This window comes from Corylus avellana, chromosome ca7, assembly GCF_901000735.1.
Source record: "Corylus avellana chromosome ca7, CavTom2PMs-1.0".
Classification (NCBI taxonomy): Eukaryota; Viridiplantae; Streptophyta; class Magnoliopsida; order Fagales; family Betulaceae; genus Corylus; species Corylus avellana.
The window spans coordinates 17909063-17929988 of NC_081547.1; the positions used below are offsets into that span (position 1 = coordinate 17909063).

Here is a 20926-nt window from a genome sequence, read left to right on the forward strand (position 1 = left end):
GAATCTTTCCCATTCCTTCCATTCTCTCCAACTCCAAGTAAGCTTCAAATATAGCGAAAGCATGTGAGATAGTGGATGAAGATCCAAAAAGGTGATGTTTCTAATTATTTTGCATTTAATGTGGTGCCATGGTCCTCCATGTTTTTATCGGACTACTTTTTGAATTATTAAACTTTACAATATAAACTCATATCAAAGTGTATGTGAGTGTATAAAATATTGATTGAATTGGTCTTTGAGAGATCTATCACAGACGTAAAATCATAGATTTGTCTTCTTGGATATAATACATAAAATAACACAAAAGATGACAAACTTTCTTTTGAAATCATTACATGAAATAATAGTTTTTCTTTTAAAAACAACCCAACCCAATCTCAAAACATAAACTAAACAATCAAATAGTGTATGCAAATAAGGATTATATAAAGAAAGACAATGAAGTAGTTGCACGTTTTGTGGATTTTTCCGTGAGAAAAGGATTGGAAGAAACCCTTGATTTGAACTTTTTTTTTTTTTTTTTTTTTTTTTTCTTTAAAAAGAATCAGTTCAGTCTCATTCATTGATAAACAAGCATAAAGCTTAATTAACACAGAGCAAAAGCTCTGAAGCAACCATAGCCGAAGTTATGAGGTTACAAGCGTCAAAGATGACGTATTACATTCCAGACTCAAACAAAATCCACTAACCTATAACTAATTTTCAAATTAAACAGCAGATCTGTGCCACACAAACTTAAACTAATGCATAAGTAGCTCTTATTCCTCAACACTGAGGGCAAAGAACCCCAAGCCAAAGCTCATCCTCCTCAACCCGAAAGCCAGGATAACATTCACATCCACAACCCAAAGGTCTGGACCAAAGCAACAAACCCGAAGGGCATCAGGCGGGTTGATCGAGAGAGAGGACCAACCATTATTTGAAGCAAAAACAAAAACGATTACAGGGAAACAAAACAAGACAGAAATAACGAAAAAAGGAAAGCCAAATAAAATTACAGGGAAATAAACAACATAAAACGCGCACCAAGACGATGACAGTAGCCGGAAAGAAGAGGCGATCGCACACTTGCCGGAAATCGAAAACGGAAAGAGTGTTGGAAGCTCATCGAGGTGGGGGCGTGAGAAAAGGCCCAATAGAGGACTCGGAGGCGCACTCAAATGGAGGGGAGGAGATCGGCAGGCGGCGGAGCAGACGGAGGAGATCGGCGGCGCACTCAAATGGAGGGGAAAGTTTGAGTGAAACCCCAAGAGAATCACTCACAAAGTGTACCTAAACAAGCAGAAAAAACAACAAAAGCAAATACAAAAAGAAACAAAAACAACTAGGGACCAAAGGAGGGGGAAGAGGCGGAGAGGAAGGGAAAGGAAAAAAGTCGCCCAAAGAGCTAGGGGCATTAGGTAAATAGGCTAGCTCGCTAAGAGAAAGAGGGTGATGGGAGGGGAGGGGGGAGGCAGAAGAGGGAGAGGGGAGGAGGGCCAGAGGGGGAGAACAAACTGCTGCTAGAGATGAAACCCTAGCAAAAAGGGGAGGGGGCTAGAGAGAGACAACTCGTATAAAATTATTTTTCTTGATTTGAACTCTTCTTTCTTCCCTCTTTGTCTCTCACATTTCTAGAGATTAAGAAGTTGTGCAAACAATTTCTCCTAAGGTTTTTAAGGCTTTATAGGGATCGAAAGTTGAGTTTTTAGGGTTTTAGGCGTAAAAAAATTATTTCATGTCGTGCCGGGATCAATCCCCTATTCACAGGATCGATCACCTTTTTTTTTTTTTTTTTTGAAAAAACACAAGGACATTACAAAAAAGTACCATTAATAGACTTTGTTTTAAAATCCACGTGTATTTTTTAAAGAGTTTTATTTTTTTGGGGTGTTACAGAATAGACCATGTGAGTTGTCATTTTTTTTTTTAACACAGTCAAAAGAATGATGTGAAACTCATAATGCAACGCTCAAGAAATTAATTAACTTGTAATTAACTTCACGGTTCGCCTCCCAGTCACATTTTACAAGGATTAAGACTTAGGGATCTCTACTCCTAAAAAAGAAAATGATACGTAGCGGAAACATATGATTTATATTATTTTATCAACATTAGTTGTTGTAATTTAGAGCATCTACTAATTAAGAATCATCACATAACTGAAATCATACTACGGTGTTACCAAAGATCCAGACTAAATATACAAGCATGCATAAAAACTTTAAGTGTACAACATCACTCACAAGTACTAATTTACCATAAGCAACCAATCTAATCTCGCAATACGTCCTTAAGTGTCAGTCGAATCAATGCCATTATGCCAAACGACCGCATCAACTTCGAGGTCAATCTTAAGACTGACGTCTAAAGGTAGTCCAACTATAAAACTACACATGTTTTATAAGTGGAAAAGATACAAGTGCAAGTCTATGACTTAGTGAGTAATAATATAGATGGTGTACAAGTTATCATGTAGTTGTAACGTCCCCAAAATTAGGTTGATTAAGTCAACTTATCCTGGTAGGGTTATTGGCAATTCCTCCAACGCATTTAACTGCTAACAGATTGAGGGGATTGCCCATTAACACTTCCGAGTAAATATAAGCAGAATGTGAAAATATATGATGTGAGATTTCGATAACCATAAGGTATACAATTTTTATTATTAATCATTGACTCGGAGCTTCCAACTATATTTATTTACAAATTTCGTCTTTTTGGACGGTAGGCAAGTCACGTGCGACATGGTATACTCAAGATACTACCCCTTCTCAGCAGGGTTGGTGTTATTCTGAGGAACCAGTAATACAACATCGGTGCCCCGAATATTGCACGCTACTGTCCATAACACTAGCAGCTTGACCGAGTCTTACCTCTAGTGGCCCACGCTAGTAATGATGCATGTCATGTAGTGATCCGCCAATCAAACATGGCTGCGTTGGTCACGAATCAACCATTGGATTCAAGGCCCATATAAACACATACACTTTTGACCATAGAATCAAGTTTATATAGTAAGCTCATGACCATTATGCTGCACGTAATAGCGTACGATGTCATATGATACATTTTATTAATCAGTTATTAAGGCATTTACCTAGTTGTATGAAAAGTAATTATGCTCATAACCTACGTGTATTCAGTCAGCTGACTGATGTGGTATTTTTGTGACCAAAAATATCAATTATATAAAATTAACCATTCGCAATAAGACGAATCCCGTAGGATAGGGCTATATTGAGGGTGTCGAACCTCAAGGACTGCAGTGGTTTAATTATCAAAATTTGAAAGATTAAAATTAACTTAATTCAAAAGAGAATGATTTGTTTGTGTAAATTCAAAGTGCATAAAAATAAAGAGAGTAAATATATAAGAGAGAGAGAGTAGGGTATTGACTTCACCACTATCCGCAAATCAATGGTTAACCATATTTAATTCTAGCAATTCATTCTATGCATGTTATAATTTAACACATGAAAATAATTTCATACAATCAATGGAATAGCATAACCCATCTTTAGTTGGCACGGATCGTCTACCTAAATTACACTAGACTAGAGCATAGTACGATCCGTCTTTCCTAGGTATGCTCTATCTAACCCTATTGATTGCATGCCAATTAAGAACCATTGTATAACCATCATTCTTATAATCACAAAAAATAAGAATAATTTGAGTTCAATAATAGTAAAGTAATTTTTAAGACAAGATAAGAATTTTACTAATATTGAATTGGAATTAAAGAAGAATTGCATTTAATATGAAGAACAAAAATCAATTGTAGCAATCCTCAGGGTTATACAATCAACATGCATAAATTGAAAAACTAGAAATTAAATACAAACAAACCATTGTGCTTGGAAAGGGTTACATCAATACCCCACAATTGGTTTAGCCGCTCATGATCTTCTAAGCTCCACAGACAATTTACTGAAATTTTAACTCTAGAAAGTGGTGTGTCTATTTACAATGTTTAGAGCCCTATTTATAGGGATTAGGAGAACCCTAAAAACCCTAGAAACCCTGAGAAAACCAGAGGTTAGTCTCCCAGTCCAATTGGGAGACTGAAAACCAAATCCACACTAGAAAAGGATTGTTGCCGTGCAATACATGCCCGTGTGCGCTCGATTCGAAGTTTTGTGCTCTCGAGCTTAGCTGTTATGTGCACGAGCATAGGCATGAGCTCGATCCCTGGCCGCAGACGCTTGAGTGCAGGTGCGCTCGAGCTCAAGAGTGGCTACGCTTGATCCTAGATCCAGAATGCCCAACTTTTTGCCTTTTAAGCCCAATTTTCAACGGTTTGTCAAATAAGACCTGAAACACAAAAACAAAACAAAATTAAACAAATAACAATGCTAAGGAATTAACATATGTAAATTAAGGGGCATGAATGTGCAACATTCGGCGCTTATCACTAACATATCGCACGTTTTTATGGAAAGGAGTCGTAAGTATTTACTTACCTCGTACGCTTGTTCAAATCCTCAGTGTAACACCCTCAAAACTGACCTTGGCCAGCCTGGCAGGGTTACTGGAAGTTACCCTAGTTTAACCAACTGGTGGCCAAATGGGGAACTGCCCCTCTAAGCATTATCAGAGTTAATGCATAGGAAGGTGAAATAAATTTGAAAAATCTATAAATCATTATAGGTGCAAGTATAATCCTCAAATTAAAGACATGGAGCAACTAACAATAATATAAGGCAAACCTGATAGCAGTATGAAGATTTTAAAGTAAATTCTGTAGAGGCAACCACACCACTCTGGGGTTTTAGGAACAAGCCGGTGTACCATGCCGGTGCCTTGATCATTATACGCTACCATCCATAACACTTGCAGCCTGAAAAAATCCAACCTTGAGTGGCCCACGCTACTAATAATGTACATCCTGTAGTGATCACCTATTAAGGCTGTGCCGGTCACGAGACAACCATTGGACCCAAGGTCCATATAACATTACACACAATTGACTATAGAATCAAATCTATATAGTAAGCCCATGGCCGTTATACTACACATATCGGTGTATCATGTCATACAATGCATCTTATCAACTAGTTATTAAAGCAGTTACCAAGTTATTACAAAAGTAGACATGCTCATATCATATGCGTCGTCAATCAGTTGACATATCCCACGTTTTAGAAGAAAGTGTTTGTAAGTGTTTACTTACCTCGTATGCTCGCTCGAGTCTTCCGACATCATGAATCCCTGCTATAACGAAACACGACTCATCTTCGTAAGCGGCACTAAAGAACTCTACGAGGGTCTATCTAATGAAAAGAGACAACTTAAAGCCTTTGTACACGTTCATGTTCCTAAAGGGGCGTGTAACACGCGCTCTGGTCGAGCGCTTATTCCCTAGGATGAGCGTTCGTCCAAGGGCTAGGGTTTGGATAGAATCTCCCAAAAATACTTCTAGGCTTCTACCTTAAGGCTACGGGTTAGTATCTCCTTTCCTAGGCTCAAAATAAAGACAATCATCAACAGAAAACACAACACAAAGGATCAAAGAAGTGTTTAAAAGCGTTTTGAAAACATTCTTGGTTTTGTTAAGAAGTAGGCACATCCAACTGCAAAACATGCAACCTTTAAAGAGAACAAGGGTGGGTTGGAAACCTTTCGAAATCACTATTGGTTTTACAAGAAAATGGGCACAAGAACTTGTTATGGCATCTTTAAAACTTGTAACACTAAGAGAGTAAAAAAACATAAAAGAAGCATTAAGAAGTCACCTTAGAAGATAGCAAGGCTTCACACTTTCTCCCTTCTTTCTTCAAAAACACCAAGGAGACACTCAAGGAACACAACAACACTCACACAGCAGCTCTAGGGAGTAACAAAGGCTAAAATAGGGCTGAAGGGTCGAGTGGGGGTGGGTTTATATAAGGGAAAAAGCTGAGGGCGCTGCAGGAAAAATCTTGAAAATGTGCGAGCACTAGTTTACTATGGTTTTGAGTGCTCGTGTATTGTTCACAACGGGTTAAAAATGTGTTTCAGGCGTGCGATTTGGGTATTGTCCAAAGGTTAGAAAATTGGTCAACGAGTGCTCGCGTACTGTAGCAACAAGCTCTCGTGAACTGTTCACAAAAGGTAAAAAATGTTCAAAGGTACGATTGGGTATTTCACAAGGGATATTGCACTGTTCATGCGAGCGCTCGTGTCGTCCCCTGGGTGAGCACTCGCCTATTTAGGGTATTTTGGGCTTTTGCTTGCTAAAAAGCCTTAAGGCCTTAAGGCTTTGTTTTAAGGAATTATTAACCAATTAAGCAATCATTAACTCTTTCTTAAAAGTAATAAATTATCGGGATATTACACTCAGACATATCGAGTTCTTGCTATAACGAAACATAGTCTATTGTTACTCATAGAATCTATTGCAAATATGCATGGTTCTAATCTAGAAGCGAACTAGCTAGAAGATCATAAAAACCTAATTTCACCTATTTTGGACACTATGCGAACGTCTAGGCTTATGATCAAATGTTCGGACTCGAGGTTGAACGTTCGGTCAGAATGCTAGGGTACATGCATGGCTCCTATGTTCAAACCATCATGTAACAAATCTTATCCTAGGCTCCTAAATAAGACATTGTAAGTGTAGGAAAACAAAAGGTGTTTAAAACATTTGAAAACCTTTGCTCATTAAAAGGGATAAGGTTTAGAAGAGTTTACCTTAACGAGGGCAAAGAGACCTCAAGACCTTCTTCTCTCTTCCTATAATCTCTCTCTCTCTTCTAGGTTTAGCTTAAGTGGGGTGTGGAAGTGATGGATGGAGGCTGAAGGGTGGAAGTGGGGGTAATTAAAGGGGGTGGAGTGGTTTGCATGTTAAACAAGGTGGAGAATGAGTTAAAATTGCTTTTCATACTATCATCAAATATTTGGTACTATTTGCGAAGCTTTGGTGTACTGTTACCCAACGGTTCTCAGGTTGCACATCGAACATTCAGTGTAGTTTAGCCTCGCATGTTTGCACTAGAGTTAAGGTCGAACGTTCGGTGGTCCCCCATCAAACGTTCGGCCATAAACTAAAAGTAACATTTTGGTTGTTTCTTACATAAAAAAGGATTATTAAGACAATTGTAATTAATGGTTGCATTATAAAATATTTAATAAAAATGTTTGGTTTCCCTAATGGTCGTAATTGGGTTTTAAAGTTTTGGGGCATCACACTCCGGAACTTTATTGGGCTTGCCGTCCATAGATATTGATAAGTGCTGAATATTGCATATTCTAGCCCCTTAATTCACATATGTTAAGCTCTTAGTTTTGTTATTATTTGATGTTTTGTGTTGTTTTTGTGTTTTCTTTCAGTTTTAATGTTTTTGAAGAAAAGAAAGCATTTTAGGAAAGTTCCGAGCGCAAAGGACAATTTGGGAGAAAAGATGGAGCTGTAGGATCGATTGCAGGCTGAGCTAGGATCGAGCGCATCAGTGCTCAATCGCACAAGGAGCCAAGCTCAAGCGCACCAGCACTCGAGCGCACAAGGGCCAAGATCGAGCGCAGTCTTGTACTCAAGTGCACCAATCTAGGATTGAGCGCACTCGAATGCCCAACATGTAGCCAGACCCCTTTTCCACTTTTGATTGGGTTTTTAGTCTTCTTTTGGATTAGGAGACTAACCCATGGTTTTTCTAGGGTTTCTAGGGCTAGTAGGGTTCTTCTAATCCCATTAAATAGACCTCTAAGCATTGAGAAAAATATACAATCTTGGGGAGAAGAATTGGAGGCTTAAGTCAAGAAGCGCTTTCGGTTTCTTCTTTTCCTTTTTATTTTCATTATGTGTAACTAAACCTTTGTTAGGGACTAGATTGAAACTCTAATCATGTCTCTTTAGGATTTCAATATTGGCACCTTTGCTACAATTATATTTTGAGATATTTAACTTGATTATTTCCTATTTGATTGAATTCCTCATATGAATGTGCTTAATCAACATATGCATGTGTTTGGATTTGTTAATTTGGATGACCGAGTTTTGGGCATAGTGACAAAAGAACCTGATCACGGGTTCTTGGATTAATCAACATGGAAAACTGGGAATAGATACCATACCCTAGGTGTCTTGTGTTTGTTGATTTCCATAGATTTATGCTTTCATGAAGAACAACTAAGTAGATACCCTGCTAAATCCTTTAAGAAAGAAAAGAATTCGAGTAGATGCCATGCCCAATTCGTTGCTTATGGAGATCAATAGCTTAAGGAGTAGATACCATGCCCTTAGGTTAGCAAGCATTAAGTATACCAGAATAATTGTAGTATTGGCATATTGTCTATCTTAATTGTGTCTGATTAGTGGCGGATGTCAAAACCCTAACCCTTTCATTCTTACTATTTCAAAATTAATCTTTCAATTCATGACAATTCACTTAATTAAATTAGGAAATTACTTTTAAACGAAATTTCATTAATTCTCATGGGAATGATCTCGTATTTGCCTACTATACTATCATTTTGATCTTGTGCACTTGCGAGTAAAATGTAGCATATATTGCCTATTAATTTAAGTGGGTATTTGTCACAACAGGTACTTGGGCATCCTTGGGGATACAGGTTGTTGAGGTGCAACACAGGTGATCCAGGCTCCAAAGGGCAAGGTCGTAGCTACCTCTACCTTCTCCACTTTACTCATGATGAATATCGAGAAGGTGGCAAAGTCAATGGGGATGTGGAACAACACCGCGTAGAGGGAGAGTCCAAAATCTAGGAAAAGACCTATCATCATTTCTAATCCTGAGCTAAAACAAGCCCTTAAGTCCAAATACACTCAAAATATACTTTTTACGTGACCATCAAATGTTCAGAAAAAGGGCTATGAACGTTCCGCCACGAAATCGAACGTTCAAAAAGGAAAGGTTGAATACTTGGTACTGGGTAGGAAACCCATTCCAAACCAAAGACCCACCATACTTTTTCTAAGCAAGTATTAATGTCTTAGCACGATCCCTAACAAAGTCCTAAACCATAATTACACATCCATGCAAAAGAAACTACGTCTGACATCATTAGCATGCTAATCCATAGTTAATCTTGTATTAAAACCAAAACCTAGCTAGAGATTCAAAGCTAGGATGTAAAATGAAGTAAACAGTAGATAAGCAACCTAATAACACTACTAAGACAAATTCTAGGTTTGGTGATCCATGCTCAAACGTTCAGGAATAGGGTTACAATCAAACGTTCGACTATCCCACTTCGAACGTTCAATACAATATGAAAATCTTTAAAAGTTCAAGTTCTCAAACTTTATCAAACGAGAACTTACCATAGCATCTTTAAAGCATATTTAGAACATACTTAACCCTAATGAATGTTTAGGGTTACACATAACAACTTATTACATTGATTCTAAATATTGACTACTTTATAACAACTTCATAAAAAATTTACCCACCAAACACAATATAAGGTTCTATTAACAAGCTTAAGAGTATCCTAACTATAAATAACATGTCCATCCACCGAAAGGTGCGTCCAAGATCATTAACTCACTAACCTATAACTAATTTCATCATAAACTAATATAATGACATTTAGATCCACATTAAACCTATTAAGCAACGGATTAACCATAAGGAAACCACTAGATATTAGATGCTCATCAAAATCCAAAACCTATCCTACCAATGCTCAACATCAAACTTATAAAAGTCTACTTATAAGCTTAAAACTACTATCCCAAACATAAAACTATCATTAAAAAGCTATAGCTAAAGGTAAGCACAAAGGAAACAAGCTTATAATATCGGTAGAGACAAGATTAGAGTATGAGATTACCTTCCTTGAAGATAAACCTCAAGATTATCCTTCTTGCTCATTCTCTCTCTCCTCGCTCTCTCTCTCTCTCTCTCTATGGTTCTCATAGCATGTGTAATTATAACGCTTCGTAAAAATCAATTAACTGGTAATTGACTCTCTGGTACATCTCGCAGCCTACATCCCTCACGGGACAAGACTCAAGGATCTTAATCTCTCATAAAGGAGAGAATACATCGAAAGACTTTAAACTACAAGAATAGAAAGCAATAATTAAATACCACAAGTATAATCACTAGAGTAACGATAAAACATCATATCATAGATAGATCTCCCAAATGTACTGGTCAAAAACCAATCATCAAAATATTACAAACCATAATATAACAGTTTGGAAATAAGATAATAAGATCAACGCCTAATCTTGAGTAATGCTAACATGATGACAATCTCTATCAGCTTCACCTTTATGGTTCCCCCATCATCCCACATGGACTTCAGCCATACCGGGTACAAGTCTTCAAAAATGATCTGAATCAGGTCCTGAGCAACCACCATGATCCAGTCTGAAGGCATCTTCCTTTGTGCTAGTTAAACCGTGTAATTTATACATAATGGAGGAGGAAAATAAAAAGGGGTAAGTCCAAGAACTTAGTGAGAGATAATGCACACAATACCCATGCCATTTAGTGATGAACTCCATTTGGTAAAGTATGCAACATTTTAGGTATGACAGTTATCTATGAATGTAATATAGACATAATGCATGCTATATTTATGAGAATCAGTGATAGTTCAACCGTATGGTCTACCCAAGATGCTACCCCTTCTCAGTAGGATTGGCGCTGTCTTAAGAGACCTATAATACAATGTCAGTGCCCCGATCATTGTATGCTACCATCAATAACACTAGTAGCCTGACCGAGTCCGACCTTGGGTTGAGAATCAGTGATAGTTCAACAGTATGGTCTACCCAAGATGCTACCCCTTCTCAGTAGGATTGGCGCTGTCTTAAGGGACCTATAATACAATGTCAGTGCCCCGATCATTGTATGCTACCATCAATAACACTAGTAGCCTAACCGAGTCCGACCTTGGGTTGGCCAATCTACTAATGATGTACATCATGTAGTGACCAACCATTAGGCAATGGCTGCATCGGTCACAAATAACCATTGGATCCAAGGCCCATATATCAACACACACATTTGACCATAAACTTAACATATATAGTAAGCCCATGGCCATTATCCCACACTTACCGGTGTACCATATCATACGATGCAATTAGTCTTCTCCGTATTTTACATGCTTGCATTTACAAATCTCAATGTCATTGTCTTGTTTAAGTAGTATGTTTCACAAATAATAGAGTTCATGGTGTAGCAAAGTGTATATCGTGAGAGTAGTAAATATGCATGTTTTAGTACACAAAATAGTCGTGTAATGCGGGAAAGTAAATGGTGAGCATCATGTGAGTTAAAACTCACTTGGGTCGAATAAAGTCTCCGAGTACTCCTCCAAACGATCCAAGTTCTGCGAATCTGTGGAAAATTGACTATTAGTCCTAACTCCAACCAAAACGAACCTAAGACTCAAAAACAGGGGTCTTAGGATGCTTGGCCAAAAAGGCATTCCCCTGAATGTCTCTAGTCGAGCGCTCGTCCCCTAGGGGCAGGCGTTCGGCTAGTGAGGTTCAGTTAGAACCTCATTTGGTCCAAATGCTTCTTGAGCCTCCTCGACTAGTCCTAATACTACAAAAAGGGTTTCTAACACCTCATAACCAAAACAACATCTCCAAGTAACAAGATTAAGTCTAATCGGAAATGAAAAGCTTATAACGAGATTAAAGCTTAAACTCCTAGATATTAACAACAAAGCTAGTATAAAATAAGAAGCTAACATAATAACCTAACAAAACACAAAAGAAGGGCAGTGGTTACCTCAACAAAGCAAGCTCTCCAAGAAGACCTCATTCTTCTCCAAGAACACTCATAACCTCACAAACTCTCAAAAATCAAGCCAACATAGTTTCTCTAAGGTTTTAGAGGCTAAAATGGTGGTTTAGAGTTGAAGGGCGTGGGTTTAAATAGGGGGAAAAAGTTTAGGGTCCTGCAAGTGAAATTCTGAAAAGATGCAAGCACTCATGTACGATAGTGTCAAGCGCCCTTGTACTATTTATCTAAGGGTTTTTGAGTTGCAGTGGCACGTGTCGACCAAAACTAGTGGTCAAGAAAAAGGCAACGAGCACTCGGCCTGGTCCCCACACCATTGCTCATGTACTGTTGCCAGGCAAGTGCTCGTGTGGTCCCACACGCGAGCATTCGTGTACTGTAGGTCCAAAACCAAAAAAATCAAAAATGCCCATCCAAGTGTTGCTAGTAACCCAAGGTCCAATTAGCCCTTTAATCAAGCTGTCTAAAGCCTAATTAATTATTTGGGTCACTATAGTAACGCCCCCAAATCCGGCCTTGACCAGTCTGGTAGGGTTATTGGCAATTACCCTAGTTTAGCTAACTGGTAGCTAAATGGAAAACCGACCCTTTAAGCATCATCAGAGTTAGTGCATATGAATGTGATATACATCTGAGACGTCTACTAAACATCAATGGACATGTATAATCCTCGAAATATAGACACGGAGCAACTAACAACAATTTACGCAAACCTGATAATAGTGTGAAGATCTTTCTTAAGCAAAGCTTATAGTGATTAACATACCACTCTTTGGTTCTAGAAGCAATTTCCCTACAAGATTAATGACTTAGTAAGTAAACCTCACAATTAGGTATGACATGAGCATATTATTAGTAAGTAGAAGTGAACGGGCAGTTTTAGTAAACATTTGAAAGAGGTGTTGTTTATGTCAATATACCTTTAAAGTATAATTTGGTTGATAAAAGACAGTGTACTCCCGGCGGCAATTGCCTAAGTACTTTAATGCAGAAAACTAATGCTTTTTTTATAGGTCATAACTATCATATATGGTATTCCGAAAACATTACCCATTCTCAGCAAGGTTGGCGCTGTCCCGAGGGACCTGTAATACAATGCTAGTACCTAGACCATTGTATGCTACCGTCCATAACACTAGCAGCTTGACCCAGTTCGACCTGAGGTGGCCTACGCTACTAATGATGTATGTTCTGTAGTGACCTGCTAGTTAAGGTTGCACCAGTCACGAAATAATCATTGGATTCAAGGCCCATATAACACATTCATACACAATTTGACTTTGAATCAAGTCAATATAGTAAGCCCATGACATTATACCACATGTACCGGTGTACCATGTCATACAATGCATCTTATCAACTAGTTCTTGAAGCACTTACCAAGTTGTAGAAAATATAGGCATGCTCATATCGTATGCGTGCTTAGTCAGCTAAAATATCGCATGTTTTTTAAGAAAAGTGTTTGTAAGTGTTTACTTATCTCGTGCGCTCGCTTGAGTCCTCCGACATCGCGAATCCCTGATTTGTAAGCAATACTAGACAACTCTACGATGTTTCATCTAACGAAAAGAGATGCTAAAAACCCTAGTATCACATATTTGGGCTAAGGGGTGTTTGCCTTGCCCTTTGGGTGAGCGTGCACTCTCGAGGGCAAGCATTCGGCTAGAGAGGTAAGACTCGGCTTGAAACTCCCAAAATGTGTTTTAGGCTTCTATCTAGAACTATGGGTTAGTACATCTCTTCCTAGGCTCTAAATAGACACATCCAGGTAGAAAACAGACTATCATGCAACTTTAAAGAAAACAAAGGTGGGTTGAAAGCTTTTCAAAATCATTCTAGGTTTTGTAAGAAAATGGGTGCAAGAGTGGACCAAGGTATACTTTAAAAATGTGTAACACTAGAAAAGCAGTAATAGCATTATAAAGACTAAGAAATAAACTAGAAATCACCTTGAAGATGGCAAGGCTCCACCAAGGCTTCCTCCTCTCTCAAGAATAACTTACTCTAGGGTTAAGATTTCTTGGTGTAAGAAGGGGCTAAAGTCGAAGGGTATGGCATATATAAGGGCTTGGGGCGTGCTTTGGTCTAAGAAAGTGGAGAATGGGTTAAAATTGCTTTTCAGAAATGTTTGCGAGCGCTCGAGTACTATTGAGCGAGCGTTTAGGTATTATTTAAACAATGGGTAAAAAGGTTCGGGTGTATGTTTGGGTTTTTCCCAATGGTTCGAAGACTGGTCAGCGAGCGCTCATGTGGTCCCATGGTGCACGCTTGCACCTAGGCCAAGTGTGTGTGCTCGGTAGTCCCCTAGCGCACGCTCAGGAGTAAGGGTGATTTTGGGTTTTTGCTTCCAAAAGTCTCACGGGGTTGGGTTCTTTGAAAAATGTTTAGGTCTTTTGGTTTAAGACTTTCTTTTAAGAAAACATTAACAGTTTGGTAAGAAATCTTTAACTTTAAAAACATGTGTTTTGTCAGGGTATTACAGCACCAAGGGGACGAAAATTAGGTTTAAGGGGTGTAGAGGTCCTACTTAAAGGCTCCCAAGGCTACACATAGGGGTGGGGTGTCCAATTTTAAAAAGCTCTCAGATAGAAATCAAACGTTCAAATCCAACTTCAATTGTTCTCCATTGATCGTTCAAATCCAACTTCGAATGTTCGGCTAGATAGGAAATTCTTAAAAAGTTTGAGATCTCACACTTTTCTTACTAAGAATCAATCATAGCATTCTTATGTTATAATTAGGGTGAACTTAACCTCAATTAATGTTCAGGGTATTGCAACAACCGAGCAGGAGGATGTATTTGAATGATTTGGCTAGGATGATCTTTGATTCTGACCTAGAGTTGGTAGCTATGATGGAGGCTAGTGGTGTGGAGTTGGGTTGTACACCCTTAGGATTTCTTTATATCTAGTATTTGATATTTTGTCACCGTTGAGAATTTCATTGTTTCTTTGTCTTTCAATGTATTAGAACCTTTAGCTTTGGTTTGTAATATTTACTTTGACTTGATGATCGATCTTTGATCGTAACACTAGACGGATATTAGAATTAATTGTCCGAATCTACCAGAATTATCTCTCTAGGGCTCTCTGAAACCTAGAGGAGAAGAAAAATCTTCTTCCACCACAAACTTTCTGGCTTGTTGTGGGAAGGCTAACTTACAATCCTTTTTGTCTATTCTGCTTTGGCATCACTGGTGCTAGGGATGGCTGAGGAGTTGGAGGCTCTTTGGGGAAGGTTCTCTTTGACGGAAGAAGAGCAAGATGGGCTTGAGGTGGAGGTAGTGGATGTGGAAAGGATCACAGCAAAGGCTCTCATTGTCTGGTTGGAAAACTTATCTCTGAAAGGTTTGTTGGGAAGAGAACCATAAGGGCGAAGCTAATGAGAGGATGGAGGCCGGGGTCTTTGGAGTTCAAAGTTCTTGGCGAAAACCTGTTCTTATTGGAGTTTGAACACGAGTGGGATATGATTCGGGTAATGGAGGGACGTCCATGGATTTTTGAAGGCCAACTTTTTTCGGTGGCGGAATATGACAGGATTATGCTTCCGAGTGAGATGAATTTTGATACGATGGCTTTTTGGGTTCAGATGTATAAGTTACCGCTTTCATGAATGGGAAGAGAGATGGGGTTGAAGCTAGGAGCAATCATTGGGGTTGTTGAGCATGTTGATACGGATGAAGACGGCATTGGATGGGGAGAATATTTACGTGTAAAAGTTCAAGTAAATGTCTTCAAACCTTTGCCAAGAGGTAGGATCCTCAAAATGAAGAACAAAACTTTATGGATTCCTTTTCAATATGAAAGGGTACCCAAGTTTTGTTTCCAGTGTGGGATCATTCGCCATGGTGCTGGGGGTTGTGCGAATGAGGAATTACGGTGGAAACAGGGAAAGCCGAAGGAACATGAGTACAGGCCATGGTTGCGAGCGGGTTCTCCTAAAAGGCGAGCGAAGACACGACGGGGAGGTTGCAGCGACGATGATTTGTTCCAAGAAGATGATTGTTTTCATGGCTCAGCACTGGAGATGAGGCCAGCTAATTTCTGGCCGGCGAGGGGCACAACCATGGAGAGTAACAGAAAACATACAAGGAAAGAGGATCAATGCAGGAAAGGTGGAATCTCATTAAACTCTCCAAAATTTTCTGGGACTGTTTTGGGCGGTTTTCCTTGTGGGGCATTCAACGATTTAATTTGAGATTCGCCAGTTATGGAAAATGGAGGTGATCAAGGAGATTCGACGAGCATGTCCGTTACTTCAAAAATTGGAAAAAACGTGGAAAATGTCGGTGAGAACAACGGTGGATATGCGCACGTAGGGGAGCAGCTGTGTCAATCTGGGGAAGGAATAAATAAGTATAATGACAACCCATTAAGCAAGATTCACCAAGCCACGTCAATCCTTCAACACGTGGGTGATATTTTTTCTCCACTGAATGCAACTGTTGGGCCTTATGTTCACGGGGGTAGGGAATATCCTACTGGTATGGGGCCTATTGCTACGAGCGGTGGGTCATTGAAGTCATGGAAAAAAGGGGCCCGAGAAAAGAAGGAGGGAGACACTAAAATAAATGAGAAATTACTGATTCTAGGGAAAAGACACGCAGAGGTGGATGTGGCTTTAGAGAAGAAGAAAAATGAAAGAAAATGAGGGCAGAAAGTGGTGGAGCATAAAAGGAGTACTGAGAATTTTTTGGTGGTGGCTGGAACACAGCCCCGCCAAGAGCCATGAGTATCCTCCGTTGGAACTGCCGGGGGCTTGGGAACCTCCGGACAGTTCGAGACCTTTCCCGCTTGGTAAAGGAAAAGAAACCCAGTTTGGTGTTCCTTATGGAAACCAAACTAACAGCTTCTCGGGTGGAACGATTGAGTAGGGAAGAGTGGTGGTTTAGCTCTCTTTTGGAATGATAATGGAACAGTGGAAATACAAAACTACAGTTGACGCCATATTAACGCAATAATAAAGGGTGAGGATGGGACACAAAAATGGACTCTAACTAGATTTTATGGTAACCCCGAAGCGTCAAAAAGAAAGGAATCCTGGGACCTCCATACGCATCTCCATTCATTGTCTTGCAATGCATGGATGTGTGTGGGGGATTTGAACGAAGTTTTGGGAGATTCGGAGAAGTTTGGTGCTAATAAACGGCCTAGATGGCAGATACGGGCTTTCCAAAAACACCATGGAACGGTGCCAACTCTATGATTTGGGGTATAGGGGCCCAAAATTTACTTGGAGTAACAAGAGGGAGGATGGCCAGTTTATTATGGAGAGACTGGACCGAGCTATTGCCAATCAAGCTTGGATGAATTCGTTCCAAAATTATTGTGTTGAGGTACTGGCAAATCAAACTTCAAATCATGCTCCGATTTATGTACAGCTTCATACAGCAATGCGTGGCCAAAGAAGAGTGAAGAAGCGATTTTTCTATGAAGCTGGGTGGGGAAAACAACAAAGCCATAGCAACATCATACAATTGGTTTGGAGGGAAAATAATTTTTTCTCTAACCCATGGCATTCTTTTTTGGCTAAGGTGGAGAGGTGTAAAAGGGTGATTAAAAAGTGGCAAGTCAAGGAGAAAGGTCAGGCTAAACAACAAATTCAGAAGAAAACGGAGCAGTTGAAGATGTTGCAAATGGCTGAGACTCAACCAGATGGGGGAGAAAATTACCATGTTGCAGCAAGAAGTGAATGATCTAATTGAGCATGAGGAGATGCATTGGCGACAGCGGGCTAAAGAACATTGGCTACAAAATGGAGATAAAAAGACGAAGTTTTTTCATGCCAGTGTTAATCAAAGGCGTCGAGCGAACAAGATTGTACGTATTGAAAATGAAGAGGGGATTTTATGCTCATCACCTGAGGATATTATCAATGCTTTCACGGGGTATTTTCAAAATATTTTTTCTTCATCTAGTCCGAGTGGACTAAGGGAGTGTTTAGCTGGATTGGAAAGGAAATCACTCAGACCATGAATGAGTAGCTGGAGCGGGAGATCACAGAGGAGGAAATTTGCTGCGCCATCACACAGATGGGTGGCCAAAAAGCTCCGGGATCGGACAGTTTGCCAGCTTGGTTTGACCATGATAATTGATCCATCATTGGGGAGGAGGTATGTAATGTTGTTAAAAAAAATTTCAATTTGGGTAACCTTAGCAATGATGTAAATTTTACCCATATTGCATTGATTCCTAAGAAGAATAATCCCGCAAAGGTCTCTGATTTTAGACCCATTAGTCTTTGTAACGTTTTATATAAAATTATTTCAAAGACCATGGCAAATAGATTGAAGGTGATTCTCCATAAAATTATTTCTCCCAATCAAAGCGCGTTTATTCCGGGCAGACTTATTTCGGATAACGTGCTGGCGGCATATGAAACCATGCATTCCATGCACTCGAGGATGTGGGGGAAAGTCGGATATATGGCACTTAAATTAGATATGAGCAAGGCCTACGATCGGGTAGAGTGGTGTTTTTTGAAGGGGGTTATGGAAAAAATGGGCTTTGGTGAGAAGTGGATTGGTCTTGTCATGAAGTGTATTTCCACGGTAAGTTATTCAATCACTATTAATGGAAATCCTGAAGGCAGTATTCAGCCCACCAGGGGTATCCGACAAGGGGACCCTCTCTCCCCGTACCTGTTTATTTTGTGTGCTGAGGTCTTAAGTTCCCAACTTATGCTCGCCGAACAATCTGGGAGTCTCAGAGGAGTTCTAACATCACCAAGGGGTCCACGATTAAATCATTTATTCTTTGCAGATGACAGCCTGATTTTTTGTAAAGCCATGGCACAAGATTGGCAACGTCTAACAGTTATCTTGGAAGGCTATGAAAATGCATCGGGTTAGCGGTTGAACAGAGACAAAATGTCTATATTTTTTAGCCGTAATTCCCGAAGGGAGGTAAAAGAGCTAATTACTCGGTTGTCAGGGGTGCTAGTCACACAGAGGTATGACAAATATTTGGGGCTCCCTGGTTTAGTAGGGAGCCCCAAATATTTCAGAACTTTTTTCTCTTTTCCGGCTTGTGAGAATATCTTCACCTTCCAATCCATAACATTTTTCTTTACTCTTTCAGAATCTATCCGAAAGAGTAAAGAAAAAAGTTACGGATTGGAAGGTGAAGCTACTCTCACAAGCGGGAAAAGAGATATTACTCAAATCCGTGGTCCAAGCTATTCCCAAATATAGTATGAGTATCTTTTTGCTCCCAAAAGCCCTATGTAAAGAAATCAATGGCATTATGCAGAAATTCTGGTGGGGAAATAAGGAGAATGAAAAGAAAATACATTGGATGAGTTCGGAGAAAATGGGGCGAGCAAAGTCGAAAGGGGGGTTGGGTTTCCGAGATCTCCACGCTTTCAATAAAGCTCTTCTTGCAAAACAATTATGGCGTTTATTAAATCAGCTGGACACTTTGGCCTCTAAAATTATTAATGCCAAATATTATCCAAGGGGTACCCTAAGGGAGGCTAAAATGGGGAGTAGACCGTCTTTGGCTTGGAGGAGCATTCTTGCGGCTAAGGAGCTGTTTTTTGCAGGTTTGATTTGGCGTATTGGGAATGGAAATTCAGTGTCTATTTGGGGGGTAAATGGATTCCATATCCCTCTACTTATTCTATACAGTCTCCTTGCCGAATATTACAAAGAGATGCAAAGGTTAGTGAGTTGATTGAACCAACTTCTTCAAGGTGGAACATTCCTCTTATCAGGGAGATATTTTGGGAAGAAGAAGCTGATTTGATATGTGGGTTACCGTTGAGCAGATATAACATGCAAGATAGGTTGATATGGAAATGTACAAGCTCGGGCGAATTTTCGGTTAGAAGCGCATACCACCTAGAGCTTGAGAGAAATGCAGCAAACTACGGTGGAGGATCCAAACAATCAGATTATAATGCCATCTGGAAGAATATATGGAATTTAACGGTGTCCAACGCCACCAAGGTTTTCATATGGAGGGCTTGTAGTAATATCCTTCCCACAAAAGAAAACCTCAAAAATAGAGGGGTGTTGGAGGATGCAATTTGCATTTTATGCACTAGAGAAGTTGAAACGATTGCCCATGCACTATGGCACTGCCCCGCGGCTCAAGATGTTTGGAGAATAAGTGCACACTCTCTGCAGAAAAACGTCTGTAATGGGGTTCTAGCAAGTTTTTGAAATTTTATCTCACATGTGTAATACGGAGGACTTAGGAATTTTTGCTTGCACTGCTCAGGCTATATGGAAGAGGAGAAATGAAGTAACTCATGGTGGCTTATTCAAGCACCCAGTACAGATAGCCCAGGACGCCATGGCACAATGGAAATCATGGGACAAATCTCTTGAGCAACAGGAGAATGTGGACGTTATGGAACCAAGTGTAACCGCCCATCAGTTTCGGTGGAAAGCACCGGCAGATGATATGTTCAAAGCAAATTGGGATGTGTCGGTGAAATCTGTCTCAAGGAGATTTGGAGTGAGTATCATCGTTCGGGACTCTAGGGGGAGGTATGTGCAGCCTCTTGCTTGCTGATAGATGGACGTCCGAACCCCACAGTTGCAGAGGCGATGGGTGCACTGTGTACTGTGGAATTCTGCTGTGATCTGGGACTCCAAAAGATTATATTGGAAGGAGACTCAAAAATTGTGATTCATGCTATAAAATGTGGGCCAATATGGTGTAGTTTTGGTCAAATTATTGAAGACATCCATACAATTTTGCTGGGTTTTAGGAGCTAGAGAGTGGAGCATGTCTGATGAGAAGCAAATGCAGCAGCTCATGGCCTGGCGAGGGAAGCAATTTCCACTGGAATTTATAGAGTTTGGATGGAAGAAGCCCCAGATTTTGTTTATGATGTAGTAGCAACTTTAGAGCAAGATGCTCTTGTTGTTTAGAGTCTCTATGATCTCTAGGTATTTAGAGTCTTTTTGACTCTAGATGTTTTCTGTAATTCAGCAGGTTTTTTTTTGAATAAGATCAGTCATTTATTCAAAAAAAAAAAAAAAAAAAAAAACTAGACGGATATTTATGTTATGTTTTTATGTTTAAGCAACTTTGGTGATTATCTGGGATTATCTCGTTTACTTTATCAAGTGAAGTCTTTTGCTGCATGTAAACTCTCTGATAAGAGTTAAATGCCCCTTTGTTTCCATTTTGTCCGAATGAGAATAAGGTGATGCGTCATGGAATTAATTACTCGTTAATATTTTCTCGGGGCGTTAGATTAGAGGTTGGACTACCCTTGGG

The 20926-nt window shown here is 39.6% G+C and overlaps 2 protein-coding genes across 2 annotated transcripts; both read left to right on the forward strand.

The window, feature by feature from the left end:
- Positions 1–16875: 16875 nt before the first annotated feature.
- On the forward strand, positions 16876–17388 carry LOC132187948 (uncharacterized). Its single transcript, XM_059602371.1, has one exon. It carries the CDS (start codon positions 16876–16878, stop codon positions 17386–17388), a length of 513 nt encoding a protein of 170 aa, XP_059458354.1.
- Positions 17389–17668: 280 nt separating this feature from the next.
- LOC132187949 (uncharacterized) lies at positions 17669–20212 on the forward strand. Its single transcript, XM_059602372.1, has 3 exons — positions 17669–17805; positions 19236–19827; positions 19916–20212. Exons 1-3 carry the CDS (start codon positions 17669–17671, stop codon positions 20210–20212), a joined length of 1026 nt encoding a protein of 341 aa, XP_059458355.1.
- The last annotated feature ends 714 nt before the right edge of the window (positions 20213–20926 follow it).